The sequence below is a fragment of the Quercus robur genome, chromosome 9 (genome assembly GCF_932294415.1).
Source record: "Quercus robur chromosome 9, dhQueRobu3.1, whole genome shotgun sequence".
In the NCBI taxonomy this organism is placed as follows: Eukaryota; Viridiplantae; Streptophyta; class Magnoliopsida; order Fagales; family Fagaceae; genus Quercus; species Quercus robur.
This window is the reverse complement of record NC_065542.1, coordinates 21,596,424-21,611,304: the sequence shown is the minus strand read 5'-3', so window position 1 is coordinate 21,611,304 and position 14,881 is coordinate 21,596,424. Positions and strand designations below refer to the sequence as shown.

The following is a 14,881-nucleotide window of genomic DNA, read 5'->3' as shown; positions in this document are numbered from 1 at the left end:
CCATTTTCTCTCTCTTGTGTGTGGACTAAAATAGGTCTTTATTTTATATATATAACATGAACAAAATTACCTTTACATGTATTCATACTTGCATAATTTTCTTTATGAATTTAAATTAGCTGTGTATCACTATTACATTAACATACAAATTTTTTTTCCTCCACCACTCAATATTTCTTATGTCACATAAAGACTTGGTGAAAAAGTGTGTCACTAGAATTTTTGAAAATTTTTCACAAGATCCATTTGGATACCATTTATTTTGCAGAAAATTAAAAACACTATAGTAAAATAATTTTTAAATGTGTGAATAGTGCTGTGGAATCCATTTTTAATGAAAATTTTGATGAAAAAAAGAGATTTATGGGTCCCTTGAACAGTATACGAGACCCACTAAACAGTACAATTTCAATAAATATTTTGCTGTCAAAGAGATAATGGGTCCTGTATACAGTGTACAGGACCCACTGACAGACAACATCCCACAGAGCGCTTCTCAATTAAAAAAAAAAAAAACGCAAACACAACCGCCAGTCACAATCCAAACACATGCTTAACCAACCACTGCCACAAAAGACCACAACTATCATTTGTGGAAATTTTTTTAGTGATTAATTTATTAATTGCAGATATTAAAGCCTTTTCTGCTCTGTGCTATTAAAAGGGTCCGCAATGCCTTTCCACCGTGTACCACTGTTCTGCCCACTTTTCTTTCACAACCAACGCAAATAATAAACTGACTGTTGTCACTGATATATATATATATATAGAGAAAGAGAGAGAGAGAGAGGGTTCCAAATCTCATGACTACCACCACAACCACGTACTCATATCTCTACACGTGCCAATTCCCAACCATCCAGCGCCTTCGCACGTGCCAAACAAGGCATCGCTTCCTCCCTAGCACGTGCGCCCCAGTTACGAGGAAGTTGAAACTTGTTGTTGCGGCGACGGCGGCGGAGACGACGCGTCCGATGAAAGCGGCGGAGGACGGTGTGCTGAAGAAGGGCATAGCCGAGTTCTACGACGAGTCGTCTGGCGTATGGGAGGACATCTGGGGGGACCACATGCACCATGGGTTCTACGACCCGGATTCGACTGTAGATGTTTCGGGTCACCGGGCCGCCCAGATCCGTATGATCGATGAAGCGCTCCGATTCGCAGGGATTTCGGGTCGGTTCCTCTCACTCATTCACTCACTCTATGTTGGTGTTTGTGTTTCCCATGCAACATGCGCATGAAGTGGGGATTTTTTTGAAAATGATTTATTAATAAATATGTGTGTTCACTGTTCAACCAAGTATTTGCATCTGATGATAGCCAGAAAATAGAAGAGAAAAAGATGCTTTTTGGTGGTAGTGTTCGTAGGTAAGTAGGTTAGGTGTCACTGGCGGAGGGAGTACATATATCATTATGCCCTCCCTGGCAAAAGACGACACTAGGCATAGTTGTGCACAAAAAACAGTTTCTACAGCTAGGAAACCATGTGGGAGACCCACCTAGTATTAATTTGAAAAAAAAAAAAAAAAAAAAATCCACGGCAAAATGAAATATGTATCACACAATGTCATCCTACTGCCGTAAGTAAATAGGAAATCATGTGGAAATGAGATCCATCTAATAATGATTAAAAAAAAATAAAAAATCCTGCATCAAAATGAAATAGAAAAGAAATTTTTAAGATTATTGAGTGTGAACAGATCATGCAGCAGTTTTAAAATATAAAAAAATTGTCTAAGGCAATTAAGTAAATTAAGCTAGGTATGAAAGACAAATTAAAGTTTAGATTTTATGTTAAACAATTACATTAGCATATATTTGTTTATTTATTTTTTTATTAATATTGATTAATTTTTTTTAGATTAGTTTTTTTATTTTTAATCTTGCCCCTCTAACCAAAATTTTTGAATCTGCCATTATTGAATGTTTTGAGTTTGTGGAGAACGTGATTAATGCATGGTACATACGTTCAGTAAAAGTAGCATTTATGGCAGACAGGGGATTTTATAGACTAAGGGAGGAGAGTCATGTCACGAAAAATTATAAGTTTATTTGTAGAGGTTTTATAAATTGATATGATACCGAATATATTAAGGAATTCAAATAATATTATGCTTGAAGTGAAACTAGTTTTATTCAATGACACATTAGATTGTAAATTCTCTGCAGTAAAATTAATAATAATTTTAACATTTTCTTTTATCAAATTATTATGGTCATTCCTTTCCCATTTTATGTGAGCTTGACTAAAATCCAAATTTTTCTGTAGCTGATGTCGTGCTCCCTGCAAAATCATGGTCCTTGTTTTTCTTTTCTTTTCATTCCTTCTTTCATTCCTTAAAAGGAACAAAACAAGACGACTATTTACACCATTTTAGTTTGACATTGCTTCTAAATCGGTCTATTGACTATAAAAACTTGTAAATACACTATCAAATATTACAATAATGTCAATATATCCTTTCCATTAACATCTGTTTAGAATACTGCCACTAATCCACCTAAAAATGACATTTTGAATTGAAAAGAAAAATAATGCTGTTTACTAGTGGTGAAAATGTGACATATCATAAAGGAGGGGTCCCCTCAAAACTTACAATATTGAGGTTCTAAATTGTAAGTTTTGCAATTTGAGATACTAATTTAGAAGCTATAGCAAACTTATATGTGTAAATTACATTTCACTCTTTCATTTTTTTTTCCACTCTAAATTCATTGCTATCTTGTTGCCCATATTCTGTCTTTTTTTGGGAAATTTAAGTTGTTCTTGCCAACTCCTGAATACTTACTTAGATGAGTTGGAGATCTTTGGGAGAGAGGAATGTTGGTCTGGTTTATTAACATTGATGATGCCCTAAGGTTTTCTCCACAAAAGCAGTGAATGGATATGTTTGATTCTTCCTGCATTCATGACAAATTGCGAGCACTCTTCATGAATTTGCTCTGACCAAAGATGTGGAAGAAAGAACCAAATAGAGATTGTTATATAAGAAATTTGTCATCGTCACTTGACAAAACAAGCTTGTATTATACATAGGAACCATCTCATCAATTTGTAGTTTGTAAAGCTCCTATTAGTACTTTTAGTTGTTGCCAATGAATTCTAGCTCAAGTGGCACCTCCTCCCTTTAAAAATTTCAAGTGGAGGGTAAGGATGTGGGTTTAAGACTCATTGGATGCATGTGTAACTTACCAGTTAAAAGATAATAATTCTTTTATTTGTTTAAATATTCCGGGCGCCTGTATGACTACCAATTTTTCTCGCTGTACATCTCAGCCTTCTGCATAATGCAGGTTTAGAGACCTTGTAAGTTATTTCAGTTTATTTTTATTTTCTGAGTTTGATAATGCAGTAGGGTTGGTTTTCACTTAATTAATTCATTTTTGGTGATTAGAGGTTGTTGAATTGTTGGAGCACTGGAGTTTTTCTGTTCACACCTTTCTTTGTACTTCTAAATGTGCTTGTGCTCATGTTTGTGAATGAAAAGATGGGCTTTCAACTGCTTCTTGTTTCTTCTGAATTGGTTTGCAGAGGACCCAACAAAAAGGCCTAAAAGTGTAGTTGATGTTGGATGTGGGATAGGAGGTAGCTCTAGATACATAGCAAGTAAATTTGGGGCCAAATGCCAAGGTATCACTCTTAGTCCCGTCCAGGCCCAAAGAGCCAATGCTCTTGCCGCTGCTCAAGGACTATCCGACAAGGTAAACGCAAACTCTTTTCGTTTTTTGGACATTCAGCTTGTCATTCATATATTGGTAAAGATGATTACCAAATACATACTGATAAGGTTTGGAATATTATTCTTTGTCTCTTGATAAGTTTCTGAACAGTCAGTCCCTTGCTTTGTCTAGAGTCTTATTTATGGCTTAAGATATAAATCAATGCTTATAGCAGAGGCCTTAGGAGGTCTGTGATTTTTAAGAAACATTGGGGCAGGTTTTGGATGTGTGTCAAAGTTATTTATATAACTAAAAGATTTTGAACTAATTTTTAAAACCTTTAATCTGACTTGCTGGAAGAACTGTTGTTGGAGATGCTCCAGTTTTTCTTGTTTTCATTCTGCTGAAAGACCTTTGGGACAAACCTACTTGTTTGGTCACTTGGCAAATTTTAGATTAATGAGGCAATTTGATTACTCCCTGTAACAAGTACATAACAATGTTAAATTAGCAGGCTTCCTTTCAAGTCGCAGATGCTTTGGAACAACCATTTCCTGATGGGCAATTTGATCTGGTGTGGTCCATGGAGAGTGGTGAACACATGCCTGACAAAGCAAAGGTTCTTTGCGTCTTTAATAGTTCCATCTCAATAAGTTCTTTTCAATGCCTTTAGTTTTGACTTGGAAGCCAGTTTATGCCTGAAATTTCTTTCCAAATCTATGTTGGATTTCAACTGTCTGTCTGTCTCTCTCTGAATGGCAGTTTGTTAATGAGTTGGCTCGAGTTACAGCCCCAGGAGGCACGATAATAATAGTAACATGGTGTCATAGGGATCTGGCTCCTACTGAGGAATCTTTGCAGCCGTGGGAGAAAGAACTTTTGAACAAGATATGTGATTCCTTTTATCTTCCTGCATGGTGTTCAACTGCTGAATATGTCAAATTACTGCAGTCCCTCTCTCTCCGGGTAATTTCCAATCTAATAATTCTAGTGCCACACACTGTACCACAATTTTTCTACATTACAAATTGCAAGCAATGGAGAAAAAATAGTAGGATCATATAATACTGACAAATAGCCAATCACAATCTACCATGTAAGATAGTTGTGTCAAAATGTGAATGTGAAGTACTAGCATTATTGTTGCCAACCTAATTGGGTAAGACAAGAAGAGCATGTAACACTAGTATTGGAGCCCAAAACATTAATTTAACTCTTCAAATCAAGGCTGAAGTTGATAAGAAAACAAAATACTTTCAAACCTACTTTTGAGTTCTCGTATTGATCAAGTTCTCGTATTGATCAAGTTGCAACTTGCAAGTACCTTTGACAGCTCATTTAAAGTTGTATCTTGTCATTGAAAAACTTCAAATATGTGCTTGTGATGACAATAAATTTCCTAGTTTGTCTTGGCAGGATATTAAGGCTGAAGATTGGTCTCAGTATGTTGCCCCGTTTTGGCCGGCTGTGATTCGGTCAGCATTGACATGGAAGGGCCTCACATCATTGTTGCGAAGTGGTAAGCTTGACAATTCTTATGGCAGTTAAAATTTAGAGCAACATTAGACACAAAATTTATAAAAATATTTTTTACAACTCAATAAGTCATAAATTATGATAGGAGTTACAACACTTGAGTGTATCACTAATATTTCTTTTATTATATATAAATAACTTTAAAACGGAATTGGTAATCAAAAACACCACTGCTAATTAACAATTTGAAACTTTTACTAACAAAGCTGGCTCTAATACCAGTTTATTGGAATTTAAGATTAACAAAAGCCCATTTGCATAAAATAAGAAATAAATCCATTAACACAAGATAACGAATAGTTAAAAAAATTAGCTTACTTCCATGAGTTATGCCATAATCTATGTCAAATGATATATGGATTACAATCACTCTCAATACAAACCCTAATCCCAATATACCTAAAACAAACATTGAATATTAACTCACAAACAATTAAGAGTTTTGTAACTCAATTAATGTTTCTTGGTGTTTCTAAAGAAGACATCTAGAGTTTAATTTCCACACTCCCAACTATCAAATTATATAGTTTTATACCACACTAACTCACAAATTTAACACTTTCATAGACCAAAACTCTAATACACATCATGATGTTCACAACCTAACAAAACAAACAAACTCACAACAAACACATGCAAGAATCTTTTTTCTTTCCACCCAACATAATTATCACACTACATTTTAAGAAAACTCACTTATATTCTTCTGTGAATTTTCGCTTCTCCCTATATGAAAGAAATTCTAGGACCAAAGCCATTAAACCTTTATATATATATATATAAATTATGTTTTACTACTTATTCTTTGGTGAATAAGGATTATAACATTATTTTTTGATAAGCAATATCAGTTATATTTTATTTTAACAATGAATAGAATTGATTTCCACCATAAGAAAACTGAAATAATAGTTAACCAATTCAAAATACGTATTTGAGACAATTCCTACCATATAATTTTGCAATATGTGCTCTGCCCTTGGTCACTTTTTTGTTTTGCTACAAAAAGCATTAGCTTTCGGTTAATCCAATTTTGTAGTTTGTGCCTAAGGGGTAAGCTAAATTTGTGCCTAATTTCGAGTGTATCAGGATGGAAAACCATAAAGGGAGCATTGGCAATGCCATTGATGATAGAAGGATTTAAGAAGGATCTAATTAAATTTGCTATCATTACATGCCAAAAGCCTGAATAAGTTTACACAGGAAGCAAGATGCACCTGCATGAATAAGGTTTGGCACAGATGCTACAACCCTTTTTTTGTTGTTTCAAAGGGTTTATCTGTTTGGCCTTATAACCCTACTTGAACAATGTTTCTTTCTGCTTAGCCTTTTCTTCTGTTCTGTAATTGTGTCCCCAGTTGAGGAGGGCCAGTACATAATTTACTAATTGCATTATTGCCATTTCCCTCCATTCTGGATTTCATGATGTTCATCATTTTTCTCTTGCATTTTTCACAACTGTAGTCAATTACATTAAGCTGTATAATAATCACAGTACTTTCGACTGCTCTCTTTTTCTATCTCTGAAGTTTTTTTCTTTTTCTTTTTTTCTTTTCTTGCGGGGTTAACTAGTTATTGACATATTGAATTTATGAACCCAAATTTTCTTTCTAAGTTGCATTGGTTGCATGCCTATGCAATAATTTCCAGCTCAAGTTTGGGAAATAGCAAACGTTATTGTTGCACATAACTATACATACAACTGAAATTGTGTTTTGAAAAAATGATTTCAATTATGTCCCGTGTACATAATGTGCAACTATCTTTTATAATACCTCCACAACCAGCCTTACCCGTTCTTCCTACACAAGACCCATTCATATTTAATTTTTTCCACCCAGTTAAAGGCTTCTCCCATCTGATACCCATGATCACATTCCGGGCTGGACTCCTTGGAGATGCAACATAACAAAGAAACTCCATAGCTTGGTTCTCAATCTCCAAAGACAGCTTCGGGTTCTGATCTTTTCTGTTGAAAACAAAATTGTTTCTGCACTTCCACGCATTCCAAACAGCAAAAAGAAAGCTAGAACTCCACGGAGGCTTCCCTTGGATATGTCTTTTGTTGTCTTTTCCATTCAAAATCAACCAATCCTGTAAGTTGCTTACCCAAAAACCCCGGTCTGTCTCCTTAACTCCTAGCTGTCTCCAAATATCCTTAACTCTCCGACAGTCCCTCAAAGCATGAAGAATTGATTCCGGGTCTGTTTGGCATATGGGACACAAATCCTCCTCAATTACTCTTCTCCTCACAAGACATTCTTTGACCCCAATACAGCCATGAAAACACATCCACAAAAAGGTTTTAATACGAGGTAGCGTCTTTAATTTCCAAATCCAACCAAAACTACTAGTAGTCACCTCAGATTCCTCATCCGTAGCAATTCCATAGGCACTCTTTAAGTCAAAGGTACCTCTCGGATTTCCCAACCAAGAAATCCTATCCCTTCCTCTGCTAGTGATTGATATAGGAGTGGCCTGAATCATTGCTCTAACATCTGAAGGAAGCTCAAAAGGAATTCGGTTCCAAGCCCACCCTGTGTCTGATAACACGTCCTTAATTTCCAAAAGATTTCCTTCTTGAGTTAAGGGGCCTTGAATCAACTGGCAAAGAGGCCCTTTACTCAACCAGTTGCCCCTCCAAAAACTGATATTGCTGTCTCTACTTATCATCATCATGCTACCTTTGTGAAAAGTATCTCTTCCCTTTTTCATTGTTGTCCAAATCTGAGAGCAAGGCAGCCTGTCAACATTAGAGGCTCTTGCTCTTCTGTTGTTACAATATTTCTGCCATAATACTTGGGACCATAGCGCTTCCTTTTCTATATGAAGACGCCAGTTCAGCTTAGCAAGAAGGGCTATATTTCTGCCTCTTGCAGTCTGCAAACCCAACCCCCCCTCTTCCTTCGGCTTTGTTACTTTTTGCCATCCAACCCAATGCATTTTCCTTATAGTTTCCGAAGAGCCCCATAGGAAATTCCGATTAACCCGGTCAATCCCATCCAAGATTTTCCGAGGAATGTAATTACACTGCATAATATAAGATGGAATTGCAGCCGATGAAGCCTGAATAAGAATAGTCCGACCAGCCAAAGAGAGCATGTTAGCCTTCCACCCCGCTAGTTTTTGTTTCACTCTCTCCAAAATGAAATTAAAGTCATGGGAAGATGAGCCCGGATGTTTAATAGGAAAACCAAGATATCTTCCAAGTGAGGGAGTAGAAGCAAAACCAAGGATATCACTTAAAGATTCCCTAGTATCCCTATCCACATTAGGCGAAAAATAAACTCTCGATTTTGTATCACTTATTGTTTGCCCCGATAGGTTACAAAATTCATCAAGGACGTCCCTAATGGTGGAGCAATTAGTGCCATCAGCTTTGGCAAAAAGAACCAGATCATCCGCAAAAAACAAGTGAGAGAAGGTCGGACCACTCTGAGAGGCCTTTACGGGCTACCAAAGGTGAGCATTGCATTTCCCTTCAATGAGTTGGCCCAAATACTCCATACATAGGATAAAAATATAAGGTGATAGTGGATCACCTTGCCTTATCCCTCTTGACGAATAAATCGGCTCAAGAGCCTCTCCATTAAACAAAATGGAAGTGGAAACTGAAGAGATGCAGCTCATAATGATGTCAATCAAATCAGTCGGCAAGTTAGCTCTAATGAGTGTATCCCTTATGAAATTCCATTCCAATTTATCATAAGCCTTCTCTAGATCAATCTTTAACGCCATGTAACCTACCCTCCCTTTTTTCTTACTTAGAGTATGGATAATTTCTTGCACTATGATAGCGTTATCCACTCCCTTTCTACCTGGAATGAACGCTATTTGGAGGGGAGAGACAAGCTTATCTAAGAAAGGCCTCAATCTAGCAACAATGATCTTAGTTATAATCTTGTACACCGTATTGCAAAGACTAATCGGTCTATAATTGGCTAAAGTTTCAGGCCCTTGAATTTTTGGAATAAGGACAATGTGGGTTCTATTTAGGTAATCAGGGATTTTTTTCTCAGAAAAGGCCCTTTTCACTACGCTCACCACAGAACTACCCACAACCAGCCAGAATCTCTGAAAAAATCCCGCATGAAGCCCATCCGGCCCCGGGGCTTTAAAAGCCTTAAGAGACCAAAGAGCCGCCTTTATCTCCTCCATCGATACAGCCCCACCAATGCTCTGACTCTCCTCATCATCTAGACTGATCTGCCAAGGCAAAATGGAAGGGGCTAATCGGGACACACTAGAGAGAGAAGAAGTGTACACCCCAATGAATCCGCTCCTAATGATCCCCTTAATAGCATTTTCCTCATAAAACCACTCCCCCACTGCATCCTTAATAGCCAAAATCTGGTTTCTTTTCCTTCGCACCAAAGTTGAAACATGATAAAAATTGGTATTTCTATCTCCTTGCACCATCCAATTAACCTGGGATTTCAAAGCCCAAATCTCTTCCTCTTGATTAAGCACGACATCAAGATCCTTAAGCAACTCCTTTTCAAGGTTGATGAGAAAAGAGGAAGGCCTATTAGATAGGGCCCGTTGAACACCATTCAATCTAGCCATGATATTCTTTTTCCTATTGAACACATTCCCGAACTGCATTCTATTCCACCTTGTTGCTTCCTCTGTGAATTTGTTTATAGCATCCACCAACATCACAGGATGTCTCCAAGCTTGATTAACAATGTTGGGAAAAGATGGGTCGGAGAGCCAGCAAGTTTGGAACTTAAAAGGCCTATTCCTTCCACCACCCCTCCTTGGCTGCATTTCCATCAGGACAGGGCAGTGGTCTGAATGACACCTTGTGAGGTGCACCACTCTTGCTTCCGGATAGAGAAGACACCAGCTGGGATTAACAAAAAACCGGTCTATCCTATCTTGTATAAGAGCTTGAATATCTCTTTTGTTTGTCCAAGTGAACCTAGGGCCAGAGAACCCAATATCTATCATACTACATTTGTCCAAACACTCTTTAAAGAGCAAGGACCTATTAACACTCACCGCTCTTCCACCAAACTTATCTTCCCCCAAGAGGGGTTCATTAAAATCCCCAGCTAACACCCAAGGCATGTTATGTAATTCCGACACTTTAATTAAATTATTCCATAAAATAATTCTCTCCGCAGTCCTAGGACTAGCATACACAGCAGAAAACATCCAGCTAGCATTAGAATTACGTACCTTAACTAGTGTATGAATTTCTTGCTCCGTGTTGGATAACGGAGTTACCTCCACTCTCTCCGAGTTCCAGAGCATCTAGAGCCCACCAGCATAGCCAATTGTCTCCGTATGGATAACCCCATCAAAAGGCAACCGATCAGTAATCTCCCTATCCCTTTCCCCTCAAATACGAGTTTCCATTACAACAAAAATCGTTGGATTATGGTTGTGGACCAGCTCACGAACATGCTTTTGGAAAGAGGGCTTAAGAGCGCCTCTGCAATTCCATACTATAACATTCATGGGGGAATATAAGGAAAGGGGACACACTCATCAAAAGGCGGCAGCGGCTTTGCCCCCTCCCTCAAGCTCCATTCGATCCGTATCAACATATCCCTCGTCTACCCTTATCCCGGCGACATTGTCCACATGGATTGGCGCATACCCATCTCCATCTCCTATGAAAGAACTAGCTGGTTGAGAGACATAGTTGGAAGCAGCACTTGAAACCGTTTCATACTGAGTTTGGTCCCTATGAATTAGCTTCATACATGAATCGGCATCACTCAGATTTTTCCCAGAATTACCTCCGGCATCTCTACTACAGCTTCCTTTAAATTGGAAGCCCATCTCTGGTAGCGGCATGGCTGTGGCCTGAAGCATAACAGTCGCTCCCGGTTGATGGTCTCCAAGATGTCTGCAATTCATCTCTTCAACTTGATCAGAATGGACAGCTTGCCCATGAAGATTGGAAGGCAATGGCGCTACAACTGTCTCAGTCTCTCCCACGGCGCTCAAAGACAAATTCTGCGTAGCCCTTCTAGCCAAAGCCTTTTTGCCCCTTATTGACTCCTTACGATTTGTCTTAGACTAAATGGCCTCAACACCAGCCCGTGTTCCTACAGAACCTGAACCATAAGATATTGGGCTGCCTTTTGGCTTACTTTGGGCCCGATTGATGTGCTCCTTACCAAAATGCTGAAGAGCCTCATTGAGAAGTGGCCCATTTACATCTCTAATAGGCGACAACTTCCTTTTAGCCTCTCTAGCAGAATCACTGCTTGATCCATCTTGCCCACGAGCCATATATGACTTAGACACACTCCCACTTCTCTGACCATTTTCCTGAGCACCAACAGGCCCACCACTCCTTAGATTTCTTGTCCCATTCTTCTTTCTGGTAACCACTACCCAAGGACCGTATCCCCTATCCATTGCATCCTTATGTCCACTGCCAGGCACGCTCTCTGTGGTCCCCTCCCCTGCCTTGTCTTTATCTGTAACACCCTCTTCGCATGACCGCTCAACCCGCTCAGCCAGCTCACCTTCAACAGAATTTTCCGCTGTTCGCCGTGGCAAATCATGACGGACAATGTACGGGCAGATTTCTTGTTTATGTCCCATTCTTCCACAGCCGAAACATAGTTTTTGAATACCCTCGTAACAAACAGGTTGTTCGAACTTACCGATCAAAATGGCTGTTACCAGAGGCTTATTCACGTCTATTTGAACACAAAGCCTGGCAAACCTCCCTCTTAATTCAGAAGCGGTGTGTGTATCCACCCTTAGGACATTTCCAATCGACTTACCAATGTGGTGTAGAGCTTCTGCGTTGTAATACTCTATAGGAAGATTGTTCAATCTTATCCAGACAGTAATGGAGGAAATGCTTGCCGTCTCTGGCTGGAAGTCTGGCTCCCAGGGTCTGATTGATAAAAAGTGTTCCCTAATGAACCAGGGTCCCTTCTTCAGAATAGCTTCATAATCCTCTCGCAATGAGAACCGAGTGAGATAGAATCCATGCTCCAAATCTACGCAATCCAACCTCCCAGCAGGCTTCCATAAAGATAACAAATTATTCTGAATATAGTTAAAACCAAACGAACGGCCATACACCTTAACGATAAGCGCTTTCGTCCACGGCTTTCTAATCTGCTGCTTGAAGCTCTTCGAGAACTTAACTGCCACCAATCCTTGTCGGAGATCCTCTACCTCATCATCCGACTCCACGTCATCTTCCATGAGTTCTCCGAAACTGAAGGCCTGTGTAAATGCTCCTGGAATCTCTCCAATCAACTTATCCTTGAAGGATGTTGCACGATTCCATGGACTGTAACCATGGCTCGGCGATGATGGCAAAGAGTCCCAGCCTTCATGATATCCTGCATGATTAACATCTTTTACCTTCTTATTGCTACGTATTAGTTCCTCTTGTTCTTCCCTAGAGAGAGAAGGAGAGCGCTCTTCCATCATGTACGTGAAACTTGAAACATGTGCAACTATCTTCATTCAATGGAAAAATGCCCACAAAGTTCAACTTGCTTTCTTGTTTTACATAAACACCTTTTTGATCCATACATTTTAAGGTCATAGTCAATTTGGTTGTTACATTTTTGTAGCAGTTAATTTGGTCCTTACTATTTTCAACTTGCAATCAATTTGGTCTCTTCCGTTAACTTACTAACAAAGAATGCTTAAGTGACTAACGGTGTGAACAATTAGCACATTTGATATTGACATGGCAAATAAAATAATGTTTAATACATATTTTAAAATGCCACGGTGGCATTGTCTCAATTTTAATAAAATAAAAATAATCTCAATTTTAAAAATGAAAAGTGAAAAATAAAATCTGAGATTTTCTTTGTATCTTCGTGCACTTTCTTGGCAACCTAACACAAAAATACAAATATCAGATTAGTAAATCAACCTAAAGACCCAGTTCATTCGAGACACTACAGCATTCATAAACCTTTTAACGTAGTTTATCTCTCACAATCTCAATTACAAATGCAAACTACCAAAACTACAGCCAATAGACCCATTCTGTTGTCATCAAACCAATTTTGAAACCCAAAAAACCCCACACTCTGATATGACCAAACAAACTTTGAGACCAAAAAGGCCCACACGCCAGCTAGAGCCATTTTCTGTAATGACTATGATAGGAATAGTTTTCTAGGTTACCAGATAATCAATGAGAAAGCATGGACGGCTAAGCGGTTTTGCTCAAGAAAATGTATCTTTCGGTAAGAAAAACCAGGTGTGCAATGGCACCTTTTACGGAATTACCGAACTGAAAAAACATGGTGGCTAAGATAAATCCCATGATTATCACCATGCCCAATCGATGAGAAAGGCTCCGTCATTGGATACGAATTCGTTATCTCGGTTTGCATCGGGCCGCCACCAACCACGCCGTGACACCGAAGCTTCACGCGTGCTCCAACCTAGGAAGATTCAATCGTTCCTGCCTTGAGTCGTCACCAGCCATCAAATCCCAGCGCCGAATGGAGATATCATTGCTTTCCTTTGTAATGGATTTTCTTCTATGTGTTAAGGTTTGGAAAATGGGGTTTTGAGGTTGATTTTAGATTCGTGGGTTTGGTGTTTTGATTTGATTTTTTGAGGTTTCAAGGGGAAATTTGGCCACTAGATTATCTGGGTTTTGTGTAAACAAATTTAGTTGGATTTGTCCTTATCAAAGCCACTGGATTTGACTTAACACAAAGATTCCTACCCGAAATGAGAGGGTCTCCATCTGGGTTTGTTCTTGTTCTTTTTCTTTTTTGGTTTTTGTTTGGTTACCAAGAAAGTTTGCTGGGGGAAAATTTGTTGATTTTTTTTTTTTGTATTCTAAAATTTCAATTTCTTATTGGTTATTTTTGATGAGGATGTTTCTCAATTGTATAGAGGTGAGATGTTGTTGTTATGAATTCAAGGATTTAGATAAAAAAATCAAGAAGGCGATTTTGTGTTTGGTTACCATGAAAATGGAAGAAAATCTGGGACTCCTAATTTTGTTTTCCAATTTTAAAATTGCGAAATTAAAATTATTTGTATTAAAGTTGGAGAAATGCGAAACGTGGCATTTTAAAATATTTGTTAAAATTATTTTTATTATTTTATTTTCCATGTTGGTGCTAACTCTTCACATGGTTAGCCATGTAAGTATTTTTTGTTAATGAGTAAATAGTATGGACTAAATTGACTATATGTTGAAAATAGCAGGGATCAAATTAATTGTTACTAGAATATAAGGACTAAATTAACTGTGACTCCAAAATATAGGGATTAAAATGATGTTTTCCTTTCTTTTTTTTGACAACCTTCTTTATAGGTGCAAATTGCTTGTGAGTTGTGGTATTCCTTCACTTGGAACGTTCTACACAATCCTCACTAAATTGCAACATGTGTTTCTCCTATTTTTTTTTCTAAAATTATGCTATTTGGCAAGAAAATGCTTGCAATTTTGTCTTTGTTAGTATATTGAGGGGATAGTGATAGAAGGGGTCTATTTGGTATAAGCACAATAATACTGTACTTAATTGGTGAAAAAAAATAGTTCAAGGGGTCTAAATGCAACAATATAAAAGTTTAGAGGATGTTAATGCAATTCACTACAAAATAAACACTTAAAGGATTGAATTAAAAACAAGTCAAAATTAAAGGTTCTAATCTATAATTTATTAGTCTCAAATAAACAAAATAAGCTCATATTATAAGCTTATTTTATTAAATG

General features: G+C 38.0%; 1 protein-coding gene across 2 annotated transcripts in view; it reads left to right on the top strand.

Moving 5' to 3' along the window:
- The first annotated feature begins 691 nt into the window (after positions 1 to 691).
- The window catches only part of LOC126699492 (tocopherol O-methyltransferase, chloroplastic), a 78,329-nt gene continuing 64,139 nt past the window's right edge, over positions 692 to 14,881 (top strand). Inside the window, exons 1-6 of one of the 2 annotated variants that reach the window (XR_007646801.1) lie at positions 692 to 1,173; positions 3,533 to 3,702; positions 4,175 to 4,279; positions 4,423 to 4,626; positions 5,077 to 5,179; positions 6,286 to 6,448. Coding sequence is in view for 1 of the 2 variants with exons in the window: in XM_050397344.1 (XP_050253301.1) it covers positions 804 to 1,173; positions 3,533 to 3,702; positions 4,175 to 4,279; positions 4,423 to 4,626; positions 5,077 to 5,179; positions 6,286 to 6,389 (1,056 nt within the window). In the remaining variant the exon portion in view is untranslated. Of the gene's footprint in view, positions 1,174 to 3,532; positions 3,703 to 4,174; positions 4,280 to 4,422; positions 4,627 to 5,076; positions 5,180 to 6,285; positions 6,717 to 14,881 lie in introns of those variants that run through there. The other variant, XM_050397344.1, reaches the window with a different exon arrangement.